The 24,245-nt window shown below is 46.3% G+C and overlaps 1 protein-coding gene across 1 annotated transcript in view; it reads right to left on the bottom strand.

Annotated features, from left to right (window-relative positions):
• Nucleotides 1-19,427, bottom strand: part of LOC121851455 (alpha-2-macroglobulin-like) — a 30,408-nt gene extending 10,981 nt beyond the window's left edge. Inside the window, 12 exon segments of the mRNA XM_042345312.1 lie at nt 8,917-8,985; nt 11,547-11,640; nt 12,956-13,065; nt 13,743-13,957; nt 15,283-15,459; nt 15,699-15,861; nt 16,398-16,472; nt 16,967-17,126; nt 17,429-17,510; nt 18,507-18,609; nt 18,612-18,685; nt 19,418-19,427. Coding sequence (XP_042201246.1) covers nt 8,917-8,985; nt 11,547-11,640; nt 12,956-13,065; nt 13,743-13,957; nt 15,283-15,459; nt 15,699-15,861; nt 16,398-16,472; nt 16,967-17,126; nt 17,429-17,510; nt 18,507-18,609; nt 18,612-18,685; nt 19,418-19,427 — 1,332 coding nt within the window.
• Nucleotides 19,428-24,245: the final 4,818 nt, after the last annotated feature.

The following is a 24,245-nucleotide window of genomic DNA, read 5'->3' as shown; positions in this document are numbered from 1 at the left end:
ACTCACACGCACTCACACCCAGTCACACCCACTCATACTCACACACTCACATACTCACACTTACGGAAGCTCACACCCATTCACACTCACTCACACCCACTCACACCCACTCACACTTACTGTAGCTCACGCACACTCACAATCACACACACCCACTCACAATTACTGTAGCTCCCGCCCACTCACACTCACTCACACCCATTCACACTCACTCACACATTCACACACTCACATACTCATACACAGTCACACTTTCTGTAGCTGACAACCTTTCAAACTGACTCACACCACTCACATTCACTCACACTCAGTCACACACACGCACACTCACTCGCACACTCACTCGCGCATTCACTCACACTTACACTCACTCACTCAAAAGTACTATAGCTCACACCCACTCACACACGCACACTTACTGTAGCTCACACCCACTCACAAACTCACACTTACTGTTGCTCACACACACTCACATCCACTCTCACTCGCTCACACTTACTCTAGCTCACACCCACTCACACCCACTCTCACTCACACACACACACTCACTCACACTTACTGTAGCTCACACACTCACACTTACTGTAGCTCTCACCAACTCACACCCATTCACACTTACAGTAGCTCACAACCACTCACACACACTCACGCCCACTCACTCACTCACACCCACTCACTCACTCACACTTACTGTAGCTCACCCCATTCACAATCAATCACACTCACCTACTAACAACTCACTACACTCACAACCACTCACACTGACTCACACCGAATCATGCACTCACTCACACACCCACTTACTGTACCTCACACCTACTCACACTCACACACACTCTCACACACACACAGTCACACTTATTATAGCTGTCTGACAGGTATGAAATATTGGCAACTTGTGTGGACAAGGAAGTCTGCGAGGAAGTCGGGCAAACTGACCCCAACACTCCTGTGCAGGAGGTTAGAAATGTAATTCTTATTGGGGGTGAGACAGTCGGGAGGACTGATGCAGTTTTCTGTAGCCGTAGCGGGGAGACAAGAAGACTCTGTTGTCTTCCTGGGGCCAGGGTGAAGGATGTCACCGCCGGGCTGGAGATAAATTTGAGGCATGAGGGAGAGGATCCAATCGTAATGGTACATATAGGGACCAATGACATTGGTAGGACCAGTAGGGATGAGTTAAGGAGCGAGTTCCGGGAATTGGGAATTAAACTAAGGAATAGAACTTCCAAAGTGATGATATCGGGACTGTTACCTGAGCCAGGAGCTAATTGGTACAGGCAAAAGAAGATCATAGATCTGAATGCCTGGCTAAAAGAGTGGTGCGGAGAGCAGGAATTCCAATTCATGGGCCACTGGCACGAGTATTGGGGAAGATGGGAGCTTTTCCAAAGGAATGGGCTCCACCTAAATAGGGCTGGGACAAATGTCCTGGCTACGCGAATAAATAGGGAGGTAGAAAGGGCTTTAAACTACTAAGGGGGGGGGAGAGGTAAAAGCATAGTAAAGTATAGTCCACCACAGTTAAACTTGAGATCAACAAAAGCAAGAGAGCAGATTAACAAGGGAGAAGAGCAAAGTGTGTCAAGCAGGGAAAGGAAGTACAGTGATAGAGTGCTGGTGAATAGGGTTAATAGCCGGAAGTCAGAATTAAGGGCGCTATATCTGAATGCACGAAGCATTCGTAACAAGATAGATGAATTAGTTGCACAAATAGAGACAAACCGGTATGATCTAGTAGCCATCACCGAGACATGGTTACAGGGTGATCAGGGATGGGAACTGAATATTCCCGGCTACGTGGTATATAGGAAAGATAGGCGATGTGGTAAACGAGGAGGGGGAGTGGCCCTGCTAATAAAGGATGGGATAAAAACAGTAGAGAGGAAAGATTTTAAATCTGAAAAGCAAGATGTAGAGTCAGTATGGGTAGAGATACGTAACTTCAAGGGGCAGAAAACTATAGTGGGAGTAGTTTATAGACCCCCAAACAGTGGTCAAAGTATCGCTCAAGGTATAAATCAAGAGATTAGTGGAGCATGTAGCAAAGGAAAGACACTAATTGTGGGTGATTTTAACCTGCACATAGACTGGGACAACCAAATTGGGAAAGGTAACATAGAAGAGGAGTTTATAGAATGTATTAGAGATAATTTTCTAGATCAATATGCTGAGGAGCCGACCAGGGAACAAGCCATATTAGACCTTGTTTTGTGTAATGAAACAGGGCTGATCAGCAAACTGGAACTTAAGGCTCCTCTAGGGCAAAGCGATCATAATATGATGGAATTTAGCGTTAAGTTAGAGAGGGAAGTAGTTAAGTCTGAAGCAAAAGTCTTCAATTTAAATCGAGCCAACTTTGCTGGTATGAGAGAGGATTTAGCCAGAATAAACTGGGAGACTAAACTTAAAGATTTGACGGTAGACCAGCAATGGCAGACATTCAAGGAGATAGTGCAAAATTCCCAACGAGCACATATTCCTTTGAGGAATAAGAATGCCATGGGAAAGGTGGTGCAGCCATGGCTAACTAGAGCAGTTAGGGAAAGTATCAAATCAAAAGAAAAAGCCTATAAAACAGCGAAGATGAGTAGTAAACCCGAGGATTGGGAGAACTTTAGGGAACAACAGAGGAGGACCAAAAAATTGATCAAGAGGGAGAAAATAGATTACGAGGGCAAACTAGCAAAGAACATAAAAACAGACTCCAAGAGTTTTTACAAATATATAAAGAGGAAAAGGCTAGCGAGGGTGAATGTGGGTCCATTACAGGCAGAGACCGGAGGAATTATAATAGGGGACAAAGACATGGCAGAGTCATTAAACAAGTATTTTTCTACAGTCTTCACCGTAGAAGACACTGGAAACATACCAAAAATAGAGGACCAAGAAGACAATGTTAGCGAGCAACTTAGGGAGATTAACATTAGTAAAGAGATGGTTCTAGGTAAATTGTCGGGTCTTAAAACCGATAAATCCCCTGGACCGGATGGCCTGCATCCGAGAGTTTTAAAGGAGGTGGCTACTGAGATAGTGGATGGCATGTCTATAATCTTCCAAAAGTCTGTGGATACTGGAAAAGTTCCCATTGATTGGAAGATTGCAAACGTAACTCCACTATTTAAGAAGGGTGGGAGAGAAAATAGGGAAAACTATAGACCAGTTAGTTTGACGTCAGTTGTAGGGAAAATTCTTGAGTCCTTAATAAAAGACGTAGTTATGGGATACCTGGAAGACCATAAAAAGATTAGGCAGAGTCAACATGGCTTTACAAAAGGGAAGTCATGCTTGACTAACCTTTTAGAATTTTTTGAGGATGTATCCAGCAGGTTGGATAAGGGGGAACCAGTAGATGTGGTATATTTGGATTTTAGGAAGGCATTTGACAAGGTGCCACACAAAAGGCTGTTACTCAAGATCAAGGCCCACGGGATTAATGGGAAAATATTAACATGGATAGAAGAGTGGCTATCGGGTAGAAAGCAGAGAGTAGTGATAAACGGATCATTCTCGAATTGGCAGGATGTAACTAGTGGAGTGCCACAAGGATCAGTGCTTGGGCCTCAGCTATTTACCATTTACATCAATGATCTGGACGAGGACATTGAATGTAATGTGTCTAAATTCGCGGATGATACTAAACTCGGTAGCAGAGTGAGCTCTCAGGATGATGCAAAAAGATTGCAACAAGATATAGATAGGCGCGGGGAGTGGGCAAGTAGGTGGCAGATGGAATTCAATGTTAGCAAGTGTGAAATTATTCACCTCGGTAGCAAGAATAAAAGAACAGATTATTTTCTGGAAGGGGAGAAGTTAGATAGTGTTAGTATTCAAAGGGATTTGGGTGTCCTTGTACACCAGTCCCAAAAAGTTAGTTTGCAGGTGCAGCAGCAACTAAGAAGGCGAACGGCATGTTAGCGTTCATTCGAAAGGTTTAGAATATAAGAGTAGGGAAGTCTTGCTGCAACTGTATAGGGCTTTGGTGAGACCGCACCGAGAGTATTGTGTGCAGTTTTGGTCCTTATTTAAAAAAGGACATACTTGCCCTCGAGGGGGTGCAGCGTAGATTCACTCGGTTAGTTCCTGGGATGAGGGGACTGACCTATGAGGATGAGGCTGAATAAACGAGGACTGTATTCTCTAGAGTACAGAAGAATTAGGGGGATCTTATTGAAACATATAAGATTCTTAAAGGGCTGATAAAGTAGACACTGAGGGTCTGTTTCCCCGGTAGGAGAATCTATAACCGGGGTCACAGTCTGAAAATTAAGGGTCAGCCTTTGAGAACAGAGTTGAGGAAACATTTCTTCACTCCGAGGGTAGTGAGTTTATGGAATTCACTCCTCCAGAAGGGCTGTAGATGTCAGTAGAACATCTTCAAGGCTGAAACTGATAGATTCCTGAACAATAGGGAGGGTGGGAGGGAAGAGATAGGGTTGGTTATGGGGATATGGGGATATGGGGATATGGGGATTGGGGGGTATGGGGATATGGGGATATGGGGATATGGGGATATGATGGGGATATGGGGGATATGGGGATATGGGGATATGGGGATATGGGGATATGGGGATATGGGGGATATGGGGATATGGGGATATGATGGGGATATGGGATGAGGGATATGGGGAGGGATATGGGGATATGGGGGATATGGGGATATGGATATGGGATATGGATGGGGATATGGGATATGGGGATATGGGGATATGGGGATATGGGGATATGGGGATATGGGGGATATGGGGATATGGGGGATATGGGATATGGGGATATGGGGATATGGGGATATGGGGATATGGGGATATGGGGGATATGGGGATATGGGATGGGATATGGGTATGGGTATGGGGGATATGGGGATATGGGGATATGGGGATATGGGGGATATGGGGATATGGGGTAGGATATGGGGGATATGGGGATATGGGGGATGGGATATGGGGGTAATCAGAGTGAGGGGAGAAGGTCAGCCACGATCTGTTGAATGTCGGAGAGGAACGAAGGGCCAAATGGCCGACTCCTGCTCCGAATTCTTATGTTCTTATGTTCACACACACACTCTCACACACACACAGTCACACTTATTATAGCGCTAATCAACCTCTAACAACATAGCTCACAATCTCTCTACCAAGCACACTTTCACTCACACTCACTCACACTACATACTCACATCACTCACTCACCATCACACCCATCACACACACCGACCCACTCACACTCACACTTGCTACACACTCACATCACACTTACGAGCTCACACACTCACATCACTCCACTCGCTCACACACTCACTACTCTAGCTCACACACTCACACACCCACTCACACAGTCACACACGCACACTCACTCACAAACACCCACTCACACACCCACTCACACACTCACTTACTGTAGCTCACACCCACCACACATCACACACCACTCACACACTCACCACTCACACATTCACATACTGTAGCTCACACATCCAACCCTCACACTGACTACACACACTGACACACTCACACTAGTGCTACACTCACACGTCTCACACTCACACACACTCACAGTCACTCACACTACTCAAACACTCACACTACTGTAGCTCACACCCTCACACTCTCACACTCCACACACCCACTCCACTACTTAGTCCACACACTCACACCCACTCACACTTACTGTAGCTCACACCCACTCACACTCACTCACACTTATAGTAGCTCACACCAATTCACACCCACTCAAACACTCACACTTACTATAGCTCACACTCACTCACAAATTCACACTTACTGTAGCTCCACCCACTCACACACTCACACTTACTGTAGCTCACACCCACTCACCCCCATTATCACTCACTCACACACTCACACATACTCTAGGTCACACCCACTCGCACCCACTCACACACCCACTTACTCAAGCTCACACCCACTCACACACACACCCTCTCACAGTCACACACACACTCACTCACACACTCACTCACACACTTACCCTTAATGTAGCTCACACCCACTCAAACTCACACACTCACACTTACTGTAGCTCACACCCACTCACTCCCACTATCACTCACTCACACACTCACACTTACTCTAGGTCACATACACTCACACCCACTCCCACACCCACTCACACTCACACTCACACACACCCACTCACTCACCCACCCACTCACACACTACACTTACTGTAGCTCACCGCCATTCACACACTCACACTTACTGTGGCTCACACCCACTCACACACTCACACTTACTGTGGCTCACACCCACTCACACTCACTCACACAATCACACGCACTCTAGCTCACACCCACACACACCCACTCACACACACTCACTTACTCTAGCTCACACCCACTCATTTACTCTCTCTCACTCACTCACACCGACTCACACTCGCTCACACTTACGTTAGCTTACACCCACTCACATTCATACTCACTCACACACACTTACTGTAGCTCACACATACTCACACTCACATTTACTGTAGCTCACACCCACACAGTTACACTCATTCACACACTCACACTTACTTTAGCTCACACCCACTCACTCCCATTCACACTCACTCACTCACACCCACTCACACTTACTGTAACTAACACCCACTCACACTCACTCACACCCACTCACACCCTCACTCACCCACACCCACTCACACCCTCACACTCACTCACACACTCACACTCTCACACACTCACTCATACTCACACACTCATGCTCATTCACACACTTACTCACACTCACTCACACACCCACTCTTAATATTGCTTACCCCACTCAGAATCACTCACACTCACTCACTCACACTCACTCAGACACCCACACTTGCTATAGCTCACCCTATTCACAATCACTCACACTCACACCCACCCACCCTCACTCACACCCAATCATGCACACTCACTCACACATCCACACTTACTGTAGCTCACACCTACTCACACCTACACTCACACATACACTCACACACAGTCACACTTATTATAGCTGACAACCTTTCACACTCACTCACACACACTCACTCACGCACTCACACACACTTACTCAAACTGACCCACAGATCACACCCACTGACACACACTCGCACTCACTCTAACTCACTCACACTTACTATAGCTCACACCCACTCACACACACTCACACACCCACTCACCACACTCACTCACACACACACTCACTCACTCATACCCACTCACACTCACTCACACATATTCATACTCAATCACACATTCACACATACTCACATACAGTCACACTATAGCTGACAACCTTTCACACACACTCACACACCCACTCACCCACACTCACTCACACACACACTCACTCACTCATACCCACTCACACACACATATTCATACTCAATCACACATTCACACATACTCACATACAGTCACACTATAGCTGACAACCTTTCACACTGACTCACACACCCACTCACACTCACTTGCACATTCATTCATACACACTCACTCACACCCACTCACAATTACTCTTACTCACACTCAATATAGCTCACACCAAACTCACACTCACTCACACACACTCACAGTCTCACACAATCACACACTCACTAGTACTCACTTACACTCACACTTTCTATAGCTCACACCGACTCACATTGATTCTCACTCACTATAGCTCACAACCACTCACACTCACACTCAAATTTATTATAGCTCACACACACTCACACTTACTCACATAGACTCACACAAACTCACTCACATACAAACACCCACATTCACTCACACACTCACACTCATACACAATCACACACACAAACACACTCACAAACACACCCACTCACACACATGCACAAACACACGTATTTATTATAACAACTCGCACTCACTCACACTCACAAACACTCACACACAAGCACACTCAAACACACTCACACACACAGCTATTTTACGCACACTCACACACACTCACACACCGACAAACATAGTTATTATAACTCACACTCATTCACACTCACTCATAAACATACACAAACACACAGTTATTATAACACACTCACACACATACACTCACTAACACATACTCACTCACACCCAATCACAAATATAAACCACCCACTCACACCCACTCGTACCCACTCACAACCACTGACGCTCACACCCACACACACACTCACACACACCCACTCACACCGACTCACACACACACCCACTCACACCGACTCACACACACACCCACTCACACCGACTCACACACACACACACTCACACACACCACTCACACACCCACTCTCACACACACACTCACACACACCGACTCACACACACCCACTCACACACACTCACACACACCCATTCACACACACACCCACTCACACACACACTCATACCCACTCACACACTCACACACACAATTATTATCACTCTCTCTCTTTATCTCTCTCTCGCTATCTATTTTTCTATGTTTCTATCCATTTATCTTTCTCTCTCTTTCTCTCTCTTTCTCTCTCTCTCCTTTTCTCTCTCTCTAATTCCCTTCATCTCTCTCTCTCCCTTTCTGTCTCTCTAACTCCTTTTCTCTCTCTCTCTCACTTTCTCTCTCTCTAACTCCATTTATTTCTCACTCTCTCTCTGTGTCTCTCTCTCTCCCTCTCTAACTCCCTTCATCTCTCTCTCTCTCCCTTTCTCTCTATCTGTCCCTTTCTCTCGCTCTCTCCTTTATCTCTCTCTCAATTTCTCTCTCTCAATTTCTCTCTCTCTCTCTCTCTCTCTCTTTCTCTCCTTTTCCCTTTCTTTCTCTCTCTCTATGCCTCTCTCTCTCTCTCTCCCTTCCTTTCTCCCCCTCTCTCTCTCTCTTCATTTCTCTCTCCCCGTCCCTTTCTCTCTCTAACCCTCCTGTCTGTCTGTCTATTTCTCTCTCTCTCTCTCTTTCCCTCTCTCTCACTCACGTGGCTCAGGTAGATGATTAAGTGACTCTCGACAACTTCATATTTATCCACAAAAGGGAGGTGAAGTAACTGTGAAAAACACAAGACAAACAGAGTGAAGACCCTCATCTCTCGCTCCTCTCTCTCAAGTGTGTCAGTGATGGTGTGTGTGTTTGTGAGTGTGTGTCAATGAGTTGGTGAGTGTGTCAGTAAGTGTTAAAGTGTGTGAGTGTTTGTCAGTGTGTGAGTGCATATGTGTGTCAGTGTGTGTGTAAGTATGTCAGTGTTTGTGTGTGACAGTGAGCGTGCAAGTGTGCGCAACAGTGAGACAGTGTGTGTGTCAGTGTGTGTGTACCTAGTGTGTGTAAGGGTGTGTGTATGTGTGTGTAAGTTTGTCAGTGTTTATGCGTGACAGTGAGTGTGCAAGTGTGTGCGTCAGTGAGACAGTGTGTGTGTCAGTGTGTGTGTGTTAGTGTGTGTAAGTGTGTCAGTGAGTGTATACGTGTATCTGTGTGTGTCAGTATATGTGTCAGTGTGTGTATTAGTGTGCAAGTGAGTGCATAAGTATGTCAGTGAGTGTGCACGTGTGGAAGTAAGTGTGGAAGTGAGTGTGTAACTGTGAGTGAGTGCATAAGTGTGTGTGTACATGTGTCAGTAAGTGTGTGCCTGAGTGTTTGTATGTGTCAGTGTGTTTCACTGTGTAAGAGTGCAAGCGAGTGTGCAACTAGGCATATACGTGAGTGTGTAAGTGTGTCCATGTGTGTGTATGTGTGTGTATCGGTGTTCGTGTGCGCGTGAGTGTGTAATTGTGTGTTTACGTGTGCACATGAGCGCGTAGTTGTGTTTTTAAGTGTGAAGTGAATGTGTAAGTGATTGTTACCGTTTCAAGCGATGTTTCCTCTGGATAGTGAGCTGTAGTGATGTGTGTGTCAGTGAGTGTAACAGCGTGTGTGTAAGGGAGTGTGTCTGCTTGTCAGTATGTGTGTAAGGGTGTGTCGGTGAGTGTATATCTGTGTGTGCAAGGGTCTGTTGTGTGTCTGTGTGTGCCAGTGTGTGTGTAAGCGTGTGCATCAGTGTGTGTGTCAGTGTGCGTGTAAATGTGTGTGTGCAAGTGTGTGTCAGTGTGTGTATAAGGGTGTGTCAGTGTGTGTCAGTATGTGTGTAAGTGTGTGTCAGTGTGGGTCTGTGTTAGTGTGTGTGTAAGAATGTATCAGTAAGGGTGTGTGTCAGTGTGTGTCAGTGGGCGTGTATCTGTGTGTGTAAGGGTGCGTCTGTGTGTCAGTGTGTGTAAGAGTGTGCGCCAGTGTGTGTGTAAGTGTATGTGTAAGTGCGCGTCTGTGTGTGTGTGTGTGTAAGTGTGTGAGTGTATGTGTGTGTCAGTGTTTGTATGTGTGGCAGTGTGTGTGTAAGGGTGTGTCAATGTGTGTGTCAGTGAGTGTGTATCTGCGTGTGTAAGGGTGTGTTTGTGTGTGTCATTGTGTGTGTAAGAGTGTGCGTCAGTGTGCGTGTCAGTGTATGTGTAAGTGTGTGTCAGTGTGTGTGTAAGGGTGAGTGTCAGTGCATGTCAGTATGTGTGTAAGTGTGTGTCAGTGTGTGTAAGGGTGAGTGTCAGTGCGTGTCAGTATGTGTGTAAGTGTGTCAGTGTGTGTGTGTAAGTGTGTGAGAGTAATGTGTGTGTGTCAGTGATTGTGTGCAGTGAATGTGTATCTGGGTGTGTAAGGCTTGTGAAAGTTGTGTGTCTGTGTGAGACAGTGGGTGTGTAAGAGTGTGTGTCAGTGTGTTTGTAAGTGTGTGTTGGTGTGTGTCGGTGTGTATCAGTGTGTGTATCAGTGAGTCAGTGTGCGTGTAAGTGTGTGGAAGTGTGTCAGTGCGTGTGTAAATGTGCGAAAGTATGTGTGTGTCAGTGAGTGTTTGTATCAGTGCGTCAGTGTGTGGGTGTGTCATGTAACTGTGTCAGTGAGTGTATGTCACTGAATGTGTGTAAGAGTGTGTGTACATATCAGTGTGTAAGGATATGTGTCAGTGCGTGTGTCAGTGTGTGTGTGTCAGTGTGTGTCAGTGTGTGTGTCAGTGTGTGTATCAATGTGTATCAGTGAGTGTATGTCAGTGTGTGTGTGTCAGTGTGTAAGTGTGTAAGTAAATGTGCAAGTTGCATGCAAGTGTGCAAGTGAGTGTTTAAGTGTGTGAGTAAACGTGTAAGGGCATGTAAGTAAGTAGTGAGTGTAAAAGTGCAAATGTGTGTCAGTGTGTCAGTGTGTAAGCGACTGTATACGCAAGTGTGTAAGCGTGTAAGCGAGTGTGCAAGTGTGTAAGTGAGCGTGCAACTCCATATGTAAGTGTGTGAGTATGTAAGTGAGTGCGTAAGTGTGCAAGCGAGTGTGCAAGTGGGTGTGTAAGCCTGTAAGCGAGTGTGCAAGTGGGCGTGTAAGTGTCTAAGCGAGTGCGCAAGTGGTTGTGTAAGTGTGTAAGCGAGTGTGCAAGTGGGCGTGTAAGTGTCTAAGCGAGTGCGCAAGTGGGTGTGTAAGTGTGTAAGCGAGTGTGCAAGTGGATGTGTAAGTGTGTAAGCGAGTGTGCAAGTGTGTGTGTGAGTATGTAAGCGAGTGTGAAAGTGGGTGTGTAAGTGTGTAAGCGAGTGTGCAAGTGTGTGTTACCTTTTCGAGTGAGGTTTCCTCTGGAAAGTGACTTGAGATCAATGTAACATCGAGGATTGACATCAGAGCAGTTTCATTCCCAGTACCAACGGACCTGAAACCAAAGCAAATCAGCATCAGTCTGTCTGTCAGACCCTGTTACACGCGTGTGAGCGAGTGTGAGACTATGTTAGTGTGTGAGTGACTGTGAGTGAGTGTGAGAGTGTGTGACTGTGAGTGAGTGTGAGTGTCAGCGAGAGTGTATGTTAGTGTGTGAGTGTGTAAGAATCTGTGTGTTAGTGTGTGACTATGAGTGAGTGTGAGCGTCTGTGTGTTAGTGTGTGAGTGACTGTGAGTGTGAGAGTGTGGAATCTGTGTGTTTGTGTGTGAGACCGTGAGTGAGTGTGTGTGAGAGTCTGTATGTCAGTGTGTGATTGATTGTGTGTGGAATCTGAGTTAGTGTGTGACTGTGAGTGACGTGAGTGTGAGAATCTGTGTGTTAGTGTTTGAGTGACTGTGAGTGTGAGCATCTGTGTGTTAGTGTGTGTGACTGTGAGAGTGTGAGAATCTGTGTTAGTGTTTTAAGTGACTGTGAGTGAGTGTGTGAGAATCTATGAGTTAGTGTGTGAGTGACTGTCAGTGAGTGAGTGTAAGACTGTGAGAGTCTGTGTTAGTGTGTGAGTGACCGTGAGAGTGTGAGTGTGAGAATCTGTGTTAGTGTGTGTGACTATGAGTGAGTGCGAGAGTGTGTGTGTGAGTATGAGCGAGTGTGAGCAAGTGTGAGCGAGTGTGATCGCGCCTCAGTCAGTGTGAGTGAATGTGAGAGAGTGAGTTAGTGTGAGTGAGATTCAATGAGTTTGAGCGAGTGTGGGTGAGTGTGAATGAGTGTGAGTATCAGCGACTGTGAGTGTGAGTGCATATCAGTGAGTGTGAGTAACTGTGTGAGGGAGTGTGGGCATGTGTGAGCAATTGTGAGTGAGTGTGTAAGGGAATAAGAGCGCGTGTGAGCGAGTTTCAGTGAGTTTGACTGCGTATGGGCGAGTGTGAGTGCAAGTCAGCGAGTGTGAGTGACTGAGTGTGTGAGCGAGTGTGAGCCCGTGTCAGCGTGTGTGAGGGCGTGTGAGCACATGTAAGCGAGTGTGAGTGAGCGTGTGAGCGAGTGTGAGCGAATGTGAGTGTGTGAGCGAGTGTGAGTGAGTGTGAGCAATTGTGTGCGAGTGTGAGTGTCAGTGAGTGTAAGTGTGAGCGCGTATCGGTGAGTGTAAGTGTGTGAGCGCATGAGTGTGAGCGAGTGTGAGCGCATGTGAGCGAGTGTGAGGGCGTGTGTGGGTTTGAGTGAGTGTGAGTGAGTGTGAGCGCATGTGAGCGAGTGTGAGGGCGTGTGTGGGTTTGAGTGAGTGTGAGTGAGTGTGAGCGAGTGTGTAAAATACTTTATGGTAAAGTCTATTTGAAGATCTTTTTCCCGGTGACATTTCGCTGAAATCTGGAGCCGGAACTTCTTCTCTTGTTTCTCGGTTTCGATGTTGTATTTGACCACAAACTGAGATCAGACACAAAATACATCATATAAAGGGTCAGAGACACAGAGAGAGCGGGTGAGAGAGAGCGGGAGAGAGAGAGCGGGAGAGAGAGAGCGGGTGAGAGAGAGCGGTGAGAGAGAGCGGGAGAGAGAGAGTGGGAGAGATAGAAGGTGTGCGAGAGAGAAAGATAGAGAGATAGCGAGAGTGTGAGAGAGAGACGGGGAGATTGAGTGTGTGTGTGAGAGAGAGGGAGATGGAGAGAATGTGTGAGAGAGAGAGAGAGAGAGAGTGAGAGAGCGTGTGAGAGTGTGAGACACAGAGAGAGATTCAGAGAAAGAGTGTAAAAAGGTGTGAGAGAGAGAGTGTGTGAGTGTCAGAGAGAGAGAGAGAGAAAGAGTGAGTGAGTGAGAGAGGGAGAGAGAGAGGTTTGTTCCTGACTGTGTTGGCCTGAGAGAGTGAGAGAGTGTGTAAGAGAGAGATTGAGTGTGTGAGTGTGTCAGAGAGTGAGATACAGTGAGTGTGAGAGTGTGAGAGGGAGAGAGAGAGGTTTGTAACTGTGTGTGAGTGAGAATATGCAAGAGAGAGATTGAGAGAGAGTGAGTGTGAGAGCCTGTGTGAGAGATAGAGTGTGTGAGAGTGTCAGAAAGAGAGAGAGCGAGAGAGTGAGTGTGAGAGGGAGAGAGATAGAGGTGTATACCTGGACAAACACGCAGCCGAACCCCTTTATTTCCACGTTCACGGTCCCTGTTGTTTCTGGGATCATTTCTTGGTGTAGAATCAGGCGATTTTCGGGGTGAACGAGAAAATTGAATTTTTCTCCTCCCGGAGATGTTACGGTGATGTCTCTCCGGCCCTCGTCACCCCGACTCCGCTCCAGGTACAGCCCACTGCCTGCAGCCCCAACACCGTGTCCTGCAGGGACCGAGAGAGGGAGTGTGAGAGACGGGGAGAGAGAGAGAGGGGGGGGAGAGAAAGGGGGAGAGACGCGGGGGGGTGGGAGAGAGGGGGGGAGAGGGGGGGGAGATAGGGGGGGGAGACGGGGTGGGGGGGGGAGAGTGGGGGGAGAGGGGGCGGGGGGAGGGAGGGGGAGAGAGGGGGTGGGAGAGAGGGGGGAGAGGGGGGGGAGAGAAGGGGGTGGGAGAGGGGGGGGAGAGGAGAGGGGAGGAGAGAGAGTGTGAGAGAGGGCGAGGGAGACAGTGTGAGAGAGAGTGTGAGAGAGAGTGTGAGAGGGAGAGAGTGTGTGGTGTGAGGTGTGTGTGTGTCTGTGAGTGTGAGTGTATCAGTCTGTGTGTGTATCTGTCTGTCTGTCTGTGTGTGGGTGAGTGTGAGTGAGTGTGTGTGTCTCTGTGCGTGTCTGTGAGTGTGCGGAGTGTGTGAGTCTGTGTGTGTGAGTGTGTATGAGTGTGTGAGTGGTTTAAAACACAATATTAAATCACATTACATTATTTTTAATTGAATTATTATGAAATTAAATGTAATGTTTATTAAATTCAATTCAATATTAATTCACTTTAATAACAATGGAATGTAATAATAATTTAATTAAATTTAATAATAATTTATAATTGAATTAACAATAAATTAAATTATTAATTATTGGATTTAATTTGATAATAATTGAATAAATATTACATTTGATTTAATAATAATTTAATTTAAATAATTTAACGATTAATTATCAATTAATAATGTAATTATTATTAAATTAAACTATTATTCAATTCACTTATTATTAAATTCAATTATTACTAAATTAAATTAATATTAATTTAATGTAAATAAAAAAATAAATAATTTAAATTAATAATTTAATAATGATTTTGAATCATTTAACAGTAAATCATTGGATATTTAAATTAACTTATTTTTCAATTAAACTATTATTAAATTAAATAACATTACTTTTGAATAAAACTATTATTCAATTAAATTATTATTCAATTAAATTATTATTAAATTAATTATTCAATTATTATTATTCAATTGTTATTACTAAATTAATATTCAATTCAATTACTATTATTCAATTCAATAATTATTATTCAATTAATTTATTATTCAATTCAATTATTATTAAACTAATTTATACTTAAATGAAATTATTATTAAACTAATTTATACTTAAATGAAATTATTATTAAACTATAATGAAATCAAATTATCATTAAATTAATATGATTAATTATTATTAGATTAATGGGGTAATGATTGCTGACGAACCTGAGTGGATTTGAAACCTCCGTACGCGTTTATCTGTGAGATAAGCCAATGGACGATGGTGAAGGCGGAGCCCAAGTTACCGGGACTCGGATCCATCAAGAAACCCAAAAGCACATACGATGTCATCTCAATGTCTCCGGCCTCAGGAACACTGCTCTCAGTCTCCCCGTGAGCTTTCCAGTGAACCGTACCCTCTGGAGAACAACACGACAAGTAAAGACATCTTGAGAGAGAGAGAGAGGGACTGAGAGAGACTGAGAGAGAGACTGAGAGAGAGAGAGAGAGACTGAGAGAGACTGAGAGAGAGAGAGACTGAGAGAGAGACTGAGAGAGAGAGAGAGAGACTGAGAGAGAGAGAGAGAGAGAGAGAGAGAGAGACTGAGAGAGAGAGAGAAACTGAGAGAGAGAGAGACTGAGAGAGAGAGAATGTTACCTCCTTTGATGGCTAAAGACATTAAGAGGTTCTTGAGATAGGAGGAAGCGGTTTGATCGCCGGACATGGAGAAGGTGTAAAATAAGAGACTGATGGTGTAGGGATCATTTTCATCCTCATACACAGAGCGAAGAAATTTCAACGCCTTCTCTATCATCCTATCCTGAGGGAAACAGAGAGAGGCTTATAGCTGAGAGAGAAAGAGAGACTGAGTGAGTGACTGAGAGTGAGAGACCGAGAGAGACACTGAGAGAGACTGAGAGAGAGACTGAGAGAGAGACTGAGAGAGACAGAGAGAGAGTGAAAGAGAGAGAGTGAAAGAGAGAGAGTGAAAGAGAGACACTGAGAGAGACAGAGAGAGAGAGTGAGAGATTTAGAATGAGAGAGAGACTGAGAGACTAAGAGAGACACAGAGAGAGACTGAGAGAGAGAGAGACTGAAGGAGAGAGGGAGACTGAGAGAGAGAGAGACTGAGCGAGAGAGACAGAGAGAGAGAGAGACAGAGAGAGAGACTGAGAGAGAGAGACAGAGAGAGAGACTGAGAGAGAGAGACTGAAGGAGAGAGGGAGACTGAGAGAGAGACTGAGAGACAGAGAGAGAGACTGTGAGAGAGAGAGAGAGAGAGAGAGAGAGAGAGGGGGAGAGAGACGGAGAGACTGAGTGTGAGAGAGAGAGGGAGAGAGGGAGAGAGGGACTTACGAGGAGAGTATTATTTGTCTCCAGCAGCGATGCTGTTATATAAGCCGTGAGAGAAACTGTTCCACTCACACCTCCCTGGAACACAAGACAGAATTAAGTCATACATTCTGTGTCTCCCTTTCACACTCCCTCCATCCCCTGACTCCCCGGAGTCTCTGTCTCTCTCCCTCTCACACTCCCTCCATCCCCTGACTCCCTCCGAGTCTCTGTCTCTCTCCCTCTCACACTCACTCCATCCCCTGACTCTCCCCAAGTCTTTATCCATCTTCCTCCACTCCCCCCATCCCGACTCTCCCCAAGTCTATGTCACTCTCCCTCTCACACTCACTCCATCCCCTGACTCCTCCCGAGTCTCTATCCCTCTCTCTCTCACACTCCCTCCATCCCCTGACTCCCCCCGAGTCTCTATCCCTCTCTCTCTCACACTCCCCCCATCCCCTGACTCCCCCCGAGTCTCTATCCCTCTCTCTCTCACACTCCCCCCATCCCCTGACTCCCCCGAGTCGCTCTCTGTTCTCTCTCCCTCTCACACTCGCCCCATCTCTGCCCTCTCCCCGAGGTGCCCGCACCTTGATGTTGTTGTTGAATAACTTACCCACATTCTGGAAGTGACCGGTGGTGGAGTTCTGGTGATGGAGTAACCACTTGTAGCCTCGAGTCAGGACTCGCTCGTCAATGAAGATGTAAGGTCTCGCTCGCGCGAAAGATTTGAGCACAAAAGCTGTCAACCTGTGGCGAGAACCCCAACCTGTCTTGTTACCGCGTCCAAAGCCGCCCCCCCCCCCCCCCGGACTCTCATACCCCCCTCCCCCTCCCCCGGTCTCTATCCCACCCCCCACCCCCACCCCCACTCACACACTCAATCCCACACTTGGGAGTGTAGACAGTGCAGAGGGAGTTTTACTGTGTCTGTCACTCACTCACTCACTCACTCATTCACTCACTCACTCACTCACTCACTCACTCACTCACTCACTCACTCACTCACTCACTCACTCACTCACTCACTCGATAATTAATGAATTAGTTACCAAGTGTTTCCCTCTGGATCTTTCTTTCCGTATCCACTGAATGAACCATCGTCGTGAGAGAATAATAACTGTTGTTGGTAACCTGAGGGGAGTGAGAGCGTGTGAGAGAGACTGAGAAAGAGAGAGACTGCGAAAGAGAGAGTGAGAGAGAGAGAAAGAGACTGAGAGAGAGAGAGCGCGAGAGAGACTGAGAGAGAGAACGAGAGACAGAGAGAGAGAGAGAGAGAGAGAGAGAGACTGAGAGAACGAGAGAGACTGAGAGAAAGAGAGAGAGACTGAGAGAGAGAGAGAGAGAGAGAGAGAGAGCGACTGAGAGAGAGAGACTGAGAGAGAGAGAGAAGACTGAGCGAGAGAGTGAGAGAGACAGAGACTGAGAGCGAGAGACTGAGAGAGTGATACTGAGAGAGAGAGAGAGAGAGAGAAAGAGACTGAGAGAGAGAGAGAGAGAGAGAGAGAGACTGAGAGAGAGAACGAGAGACAGAGAGAGAGCGAGAGAGAGAGAATGAGAGAGAGAGAGACTGAGAGAAGAGAGAGAGACAGAGAGAGAGAGAGAGAGAGAGAGACTGAGAGAGAGAGACTGAGAGAGAGAGAGACAGACTGAGCGAGAGAGTGAGAGAGACAGAGACTGAGAGCGAGAGACTGAGAGAGTGAGACTGAGAGAGAGAGAGAGAGAGAGAGAGAGACTGAGAAAAGACGTGAGAGAGAGAGAGAGAGAGAGAGAGAGACTGAAAGAGACTGAGAGAGAGAGAGACGAGAGAGAGAGAGAGACTGAGAGAGAGAGAGAGAGAGAGAGACACTGAGAGAGAGAGAGAGAGAGAGAGAGAGACTGAGAGAGAGAGAGAGAGAGAGAGAGAGACACTGAGAGAGAGAGAGAGAGAGAGACACTGGAGAGAGAAACACTGAGAGAGAGAGAGAGAGAGAGAGACAGAGAGAGAGAGAGAGAGAGAGAGAGAGAGAGACTGAGAGAGAGAGAGAGAGAGAGAGAGAACTGAGAGAGAGAGAGAGAGAGGAGAGAGAGAGAGAGAGAGAGACACTGTGAGAGAGAAACACTGAGAGAGAGAGAGAGAGAGAGAGAGACCTATCTGGAGGAAGCCTAAGGCTCTGATCTCTGTGTCTCGCATCAGTTGTTCGGTGATTGTTAAATATCTTAAGATATAAATAATTGGACTGAATTTCGCCAGAGATTCTGCTCCCCGCAGCCTGAAGGCAAACGGAGATATTTCCCCAGATTATCGGAATATAATCCCATCAGATTCCCTGAGGGAGAAAAAANGGATTAATAATTTTAATCATTAATAATAATACTACAAACAATGTCAATGCTATTATTATTACTAATATTAACACTAATATTGTTAATATTAATGTAGCAAATAATAGTAATACTATTATTATTGATCATAATTATATTAACAACTGATATATTAACATAATTGTAGTTATTATTAGTTACTATATACTATATAATAGTAATTATTGCTGTTAACATTATCATTGTTAATATGAGTATTAATATTACTATTAATAATAGGACTATTACTAATATCTTTAATAATATTATTATTAGAGTATTGATAATAGTACTGTTATTAACAACAACAACAAGATTGCATTTATAGAGCGCCTTTCACGTCGGGAGGACGTCCCAAAGCGCTAAACACCCGCCACAGCCACTGAACCAACTGCAGCACTGAGTGACAGCCACAGCCACTGAATACCATCAACAGACACACACACACAAACACATGTACATACAGATCTACATACACACTGTGTACATCAGACTATATAGTGGTGCTCTCTGGTACTATCAGACACCGAACACTCTCGCACACGCGCACATTCTCGTGTGATATCTCTCTCGTGCGCACATTCTATCGCTCGCAATGTCGTGGCGACCACTCTCTCGCGACACAATCTCTCTCTCTCTTCGGCGCCTTCTCTCGAGCGCAGTCTTTCTACGGCGCTGCCTTTCTCACGTGTACTCACATGCAGTCATTCTGTCGCGCGCACTATTGTGCACAATCCCTCGCGTGAACACATTCTCGCGCACACATAATTTTGCACACACTCTCGTGCAGTCTTTCTCTCTTCAGCGCACACTCGTTCAAGATCACAATCTCTGGTGAGCGTTCTCTCGCGTGCACTCTCGCGTGCACTCTCACGTGCACTCTCTCGCGTAAATATCGCGTGGACTCTCGCGCAGTCTCTCTCTTGCACTGTTTCAAGCTCACACTCCCTCACGCACAGTCTCGTGCATGAACACATTCGCACACACCCTCTCACACGCGAACTTTCTCTCGCACACTCTCGTGCAGTCTTTCTCTCTTTGGCGCACACTATTTCGAGCTCACAATCATGTACTCTTGTACACTGTCTCACGAACACTCTCTCGTGTGAAAACTCTCTCGCCCACACAATGTCTCGCCTGCACACTCTCTCTCAGTATCTCTCTCGTGTGCACTTTCTATCGCACAATCTATGTCGCACAATTCCTGGTGGGAACACTCTCTCTCCTGCACTCTATCGCGCGAAATGTCTGTTGCTCGCACACTCTCTCGTGCACTGTCGCGCAGTCTCTCTCTCATCCGCACTTTCTATCGCACCACATTATCACTCACAATCTATCGCATGAATTCCGGCTCCTGCACTCTCTCCCATTCACACACTGTGGTGCAGTCTCTCTCTGATCTGCGCTCCTCCTCTGGAGCGCACAATCTCTCTCACGCGCGTATTCTCACGTTCTCTCTCTCTCCTCCGCAAACTCTGTCTATCCGCACTCTCTCAATGCGAACATCATGTCGCCCTCACACTCGCTCACAGTCTCTCTATCTTCGGTGTACACTCTCCCGAGTGCACTTTCTATCTCACGCGCTCTATTACGCGCAATCTCTGTTGCACGAACACTCTCACACACACAATGTCTCACACAGTCTCTCTTTCACAGATAATGTTAATGTCTATGTTACTGTGTCTGTGTTTGAGTGTATGTGTGTGTGCGCATCTGTGCGTCTGTCTGTTTGTGTATGTCTTTGTGCGCTTATGTATCGGTGCATGTGTGTGTGTGTGTGTGTGTGTGTCTGTGTGTGCCTGTGTGTGTGTGTGTGTGTGTGCTGTTGTGTGTGTGTCTGTGTGTGCCTGTTTGTGTGCGTGTGTCTGTGTGTGCCTGTTTGTGTGCGTGTGTCTGTGTGTGCCTGTTTGTGTGTGTGTGTCTGTGTGTGCCTGTTTGTGTGTGTGTGTCTGTGGTGCCTGTTTGTGTGTGTGTGTCTGTGTGTGCCTGTTTGTGTGTGTGTCTGTGTGTGCCTGTTTGTGTGTGTGTGTCTGTGTGTGCCTGTTTGTGTGTGTGTGTCTGTGTGTGCCTGTTTGTGTGTGTGTGTCTGTGTGTGCCTGTTTGTGTGTGTGTGTCTGTGTGTGCCTGTTTGTGTGTGTGTCTGTGCGTATGTGTTTGTGTTTATCTGTATTTTGTGTGTGTGCGTATGTCTGTGTGCGTATGTCTGTGTGTGCCTGTCTGTTTTTATCAGTGTTTATGCGTGTGTGTCTGTGTCTGTGTGTGTGTGTCTGTCTGTCTCTCAGTCTTTGTCTCTCTCTCTCTCTCTCTCTCTCTCAGGATGCACTGTACAGTGTAGTGACTGTGTTTTGTCAATATAGAGGTTCCTACTGTTAATATCAGAGTATATAGAGATGAAACTGTGACTGTGTATGTGTGTATGTGTGTCTGGGTGTGTGTGTCTGGGTGTGTATGTGTCAGTCTCACGAACTCTGTCTTTCTCTCTCATATAAGACACTAAAGTGTAGTGACTGCATTTTGTCTACATAGAGATTCTTACAATTAATGGCAGACTATAAAGAGGTGTCACTGTATCTGTGTGTGTGTCTGTGTGTGTAAATGCCAGCCCAGCTCAGTGTATGTGGATGTGTCTCTGAGTGTGTGTGTGTCTGTGTCTATGTGTGTATGTTTCGTGTGTTTGTGTATGTCTGTGTGTGTCAGCCCGGCTCCATGAATGTGTGCATGTGTGTCTGTCTGTCTGTTTGTGCTTGTGTTTGTGTGTATGTGTCATCCCGGCTCTGTTTGTGTGTGTCTGTGTATGTGTGTCTGTTTATCAGTTTGTGTCTGTGTGCGTGCGTCTGCGTATGTGTGTGTGTCTTTGTGTGTGTGTGCACGTGTCTATCTCTCTCTCTATCCCTCTCACAGGATACACTGTGAAGTGCAGTGACTGTGTACTTTGTCTATATAGAGGTTCTCACTGTTAATATCAGACTACATAATGGTGTTACTGTGTCTACGCCTGTGTGTGTAGGTGGGTATCTATGTGTGTACCTGTGTGCGTCAGCCCGGCTCAGTGTCTTTTGTGTGTGTCTATGTTCATGTATGTGTGTGTGCGTGTGTATATGTGTATGTGTGTGTCACAACAGTGCCCATTGCCTTCGCTCCACTGGGTCTGACCTCCTCGTCCACCGAATCCTCCGCTCCACCCTCGACGGCTGTGCCATCAGTCACTACTCTCCGAGGCTCTGGAACTGCCTTCCTCACTCCCTCTGTCTCACTCCCTCCCTTCCCATTTCCTGGTCTCTGCTGAAGACTTTTCTTTTGGACGGCGGCTTTGGTCACCTTCACCCCTCTCCCTGGTCCCTCCCCCTCCTCCAGCTCCTCCCCCAACCCTTCCCCCAGTCCCTCCCCCAGCCCCTCCCCCTCTCAACGGCCCCTCCCACTCTCTCCGGCCCCTCCCCCTGGCCCCGGCCCCTCCCCCGGCTCGGCCCAGGGATCCGTTACTGTGAAGCGCTCTGAGACGCCGTCCGGCGTGGAGGGCACTATATAAATCCAAGTTGCTGTTGTCGTTGTTGTCGTGACTGTATCTGTCTCACACTCTCTGTCTCTCTCTCTAACAGGATACACTGTAAAGTGTAGTGACTGTGTGCTTTATCTATAGAGAGGTTCTCCCTGTTAATAAAAGGTTATGTATAGAGTGTATGTGTGTGACTGTGTATGTGTCAATCTGTGTCAGCCCGGGTCAGTATCTGTGTGTGTGTGTTAGTGCGTGTCAGCCTCGCTCAGTGTATGTATGTGTGGGTGTCTCACTGTTTCTCTGTGTGTCCGTATCTATGTGTCTGTGTGCCTGTGTCTGTGTCTGCGTGTGAGTGTGTGTGTTTGTGTGTTTGTCTGTGTATGTGTGTCTGTCTGTGTCGGTGTGTGTATCTGTATATGTTTGTCTGTGTGTGTAAGTGATTGCGTGTCTGTGTGTGAGTTTATCTGTGTGTGTGCGACTGGGTGTGCGCATCTGTGTGTGTGTATGTTTCTCTGGGGGTACGTGTGTGTGTGTGTGCGTGTGTGAGTCTGTCTTACTATTTCTGTCTCTCACAGGATCAATTATAAAGTGTAGTGACTGTGTACTTTGTCTATATAGAGGTTCTCACTGTTAATACCAGACTATGTAGAGGTGTCACTGTGCCTTTGCCTGTGTAAGTGTGTGTGTCCTTCCGTCCGTCTCTCTGTCTCTCTTCTCACAGAATACACTGTAAACTGTAGTGACTATGTGTTTTGTCTATACAGAGATTCTCAGTGTGTGTGTGTATCTTTGTGTCAGTCCGGCTGAGTGTACGTATGTGATGGTGTGTTCACTCATTCTGTGTATGTTTGTGTATGTCTGTGTCTATGTTTGTCGATGTGTGTGTGTCTGTGTCTGTTACTATGTGTGGTTGTGTGTGTGTCTGTGCCTGTGTGTTTGCAAAGTGTAGTGACTTTGTGTTTTCATTGTTCTCACAGTTAATATCAGACTATATAGCGGTGTCACCGTGTCTGTGGGTGCGTGTCTGTGCGTCTGCGTGTGTGTTTGTCCGTGTCAATGTGTTTGTATCAGCCCGGCTCAGTGTATGTATGTCTGTGTGTATAAGTGTGCCTACATGTATGTGTCTGTGTGTGTGTTTGTGTTTATATGTGTTTGTATGTCTTTGTATCTGTGTATGTGAATCTTTGTGTGTGTGTGTGTGTGTTTCTGTGTGTCTGTCTCACACTCTGTCTCTCTCTCCAACGGATACACTGTAAAGTGTAGTGACTGGGTTTTGTCTGTATAGAGGATCTCACTGATAACAATAGAACAGACAGAGTTGTCTTTCTGTGTGTCCGTGTGTGTGTTTATCTATCTGTGTGTGTGTGTGTGTGTGTCTGTGCATCTTTCTGTGTGTATGTCTGTGTGTGTGTGTGTGTATGAGTCCGGCTCAGTGTTTGTGTGTGTCTGTGTGTGTCTCTGTATGCATGTCTGTGTGGGTGTTTGTGTGTGTGTCTGTCTCACACTCTCTGTCTCTCTCTCTCTACAGGAACATTGTAAAATGTAGTGACTGTGTGCTTTGTCTAGATAGAGGATCTCACTGTTAATATCAGACCATACAGAGGTGTAACTGTGTGTTTGTGTGTTTGTTAGTGTGTGTGTCTCTGTGTGTGTGTCTTTGTGTGCATTTGTGTGCGGATGCTTATTTGTGTGAGTTTGTGTGTGGGTCTGTGTGTGTGAGCGACTGTGTATGTAACGGTGTGTCTGATTGCGTGTCTGTGCGAGTGTGTGTGTCTGTGGATGTATCTGTGTGTGTGTGTGAGACTTTCACTATTCTTGTCTCTCTCTCACAGAATCAATTATAAAGTGTAGTGACTGTGTGCTTTGTCTATATAGAGGTTCTCACTGTTAATAAAAACCGATATATAGAGTCTGTCTGTGTGCGTGTGCGTATCTATGTGTGTCAGCCCGGCTCAGTTTGTCTGTCTGTGTGTGTGTGTGTGTCAGCCCGGCTCAGTGTATGTATGTGTGGGTGTCTCACTGTTTCTGTTGTG

Source organism: Callorhinchus milii, unplaced genomic scaffold (assembly GCF_018977255.1).
Source record: "Callorhinchus milii isolate IMCB2004 unplaced genomic scaffold, IMCB_Cmil_1.0 Scaffold40, whole genome shotgun sequence".
NCBI lineage: Eukaryota > Metazoa > Chordata > Chondrichthyes > Chimaeriformes > Callorhinchidae > Callorhinchus > Callorhinchus milii.
This window is presented reverse-complemented; position numbering and strand designations above follow the sequence as displayed.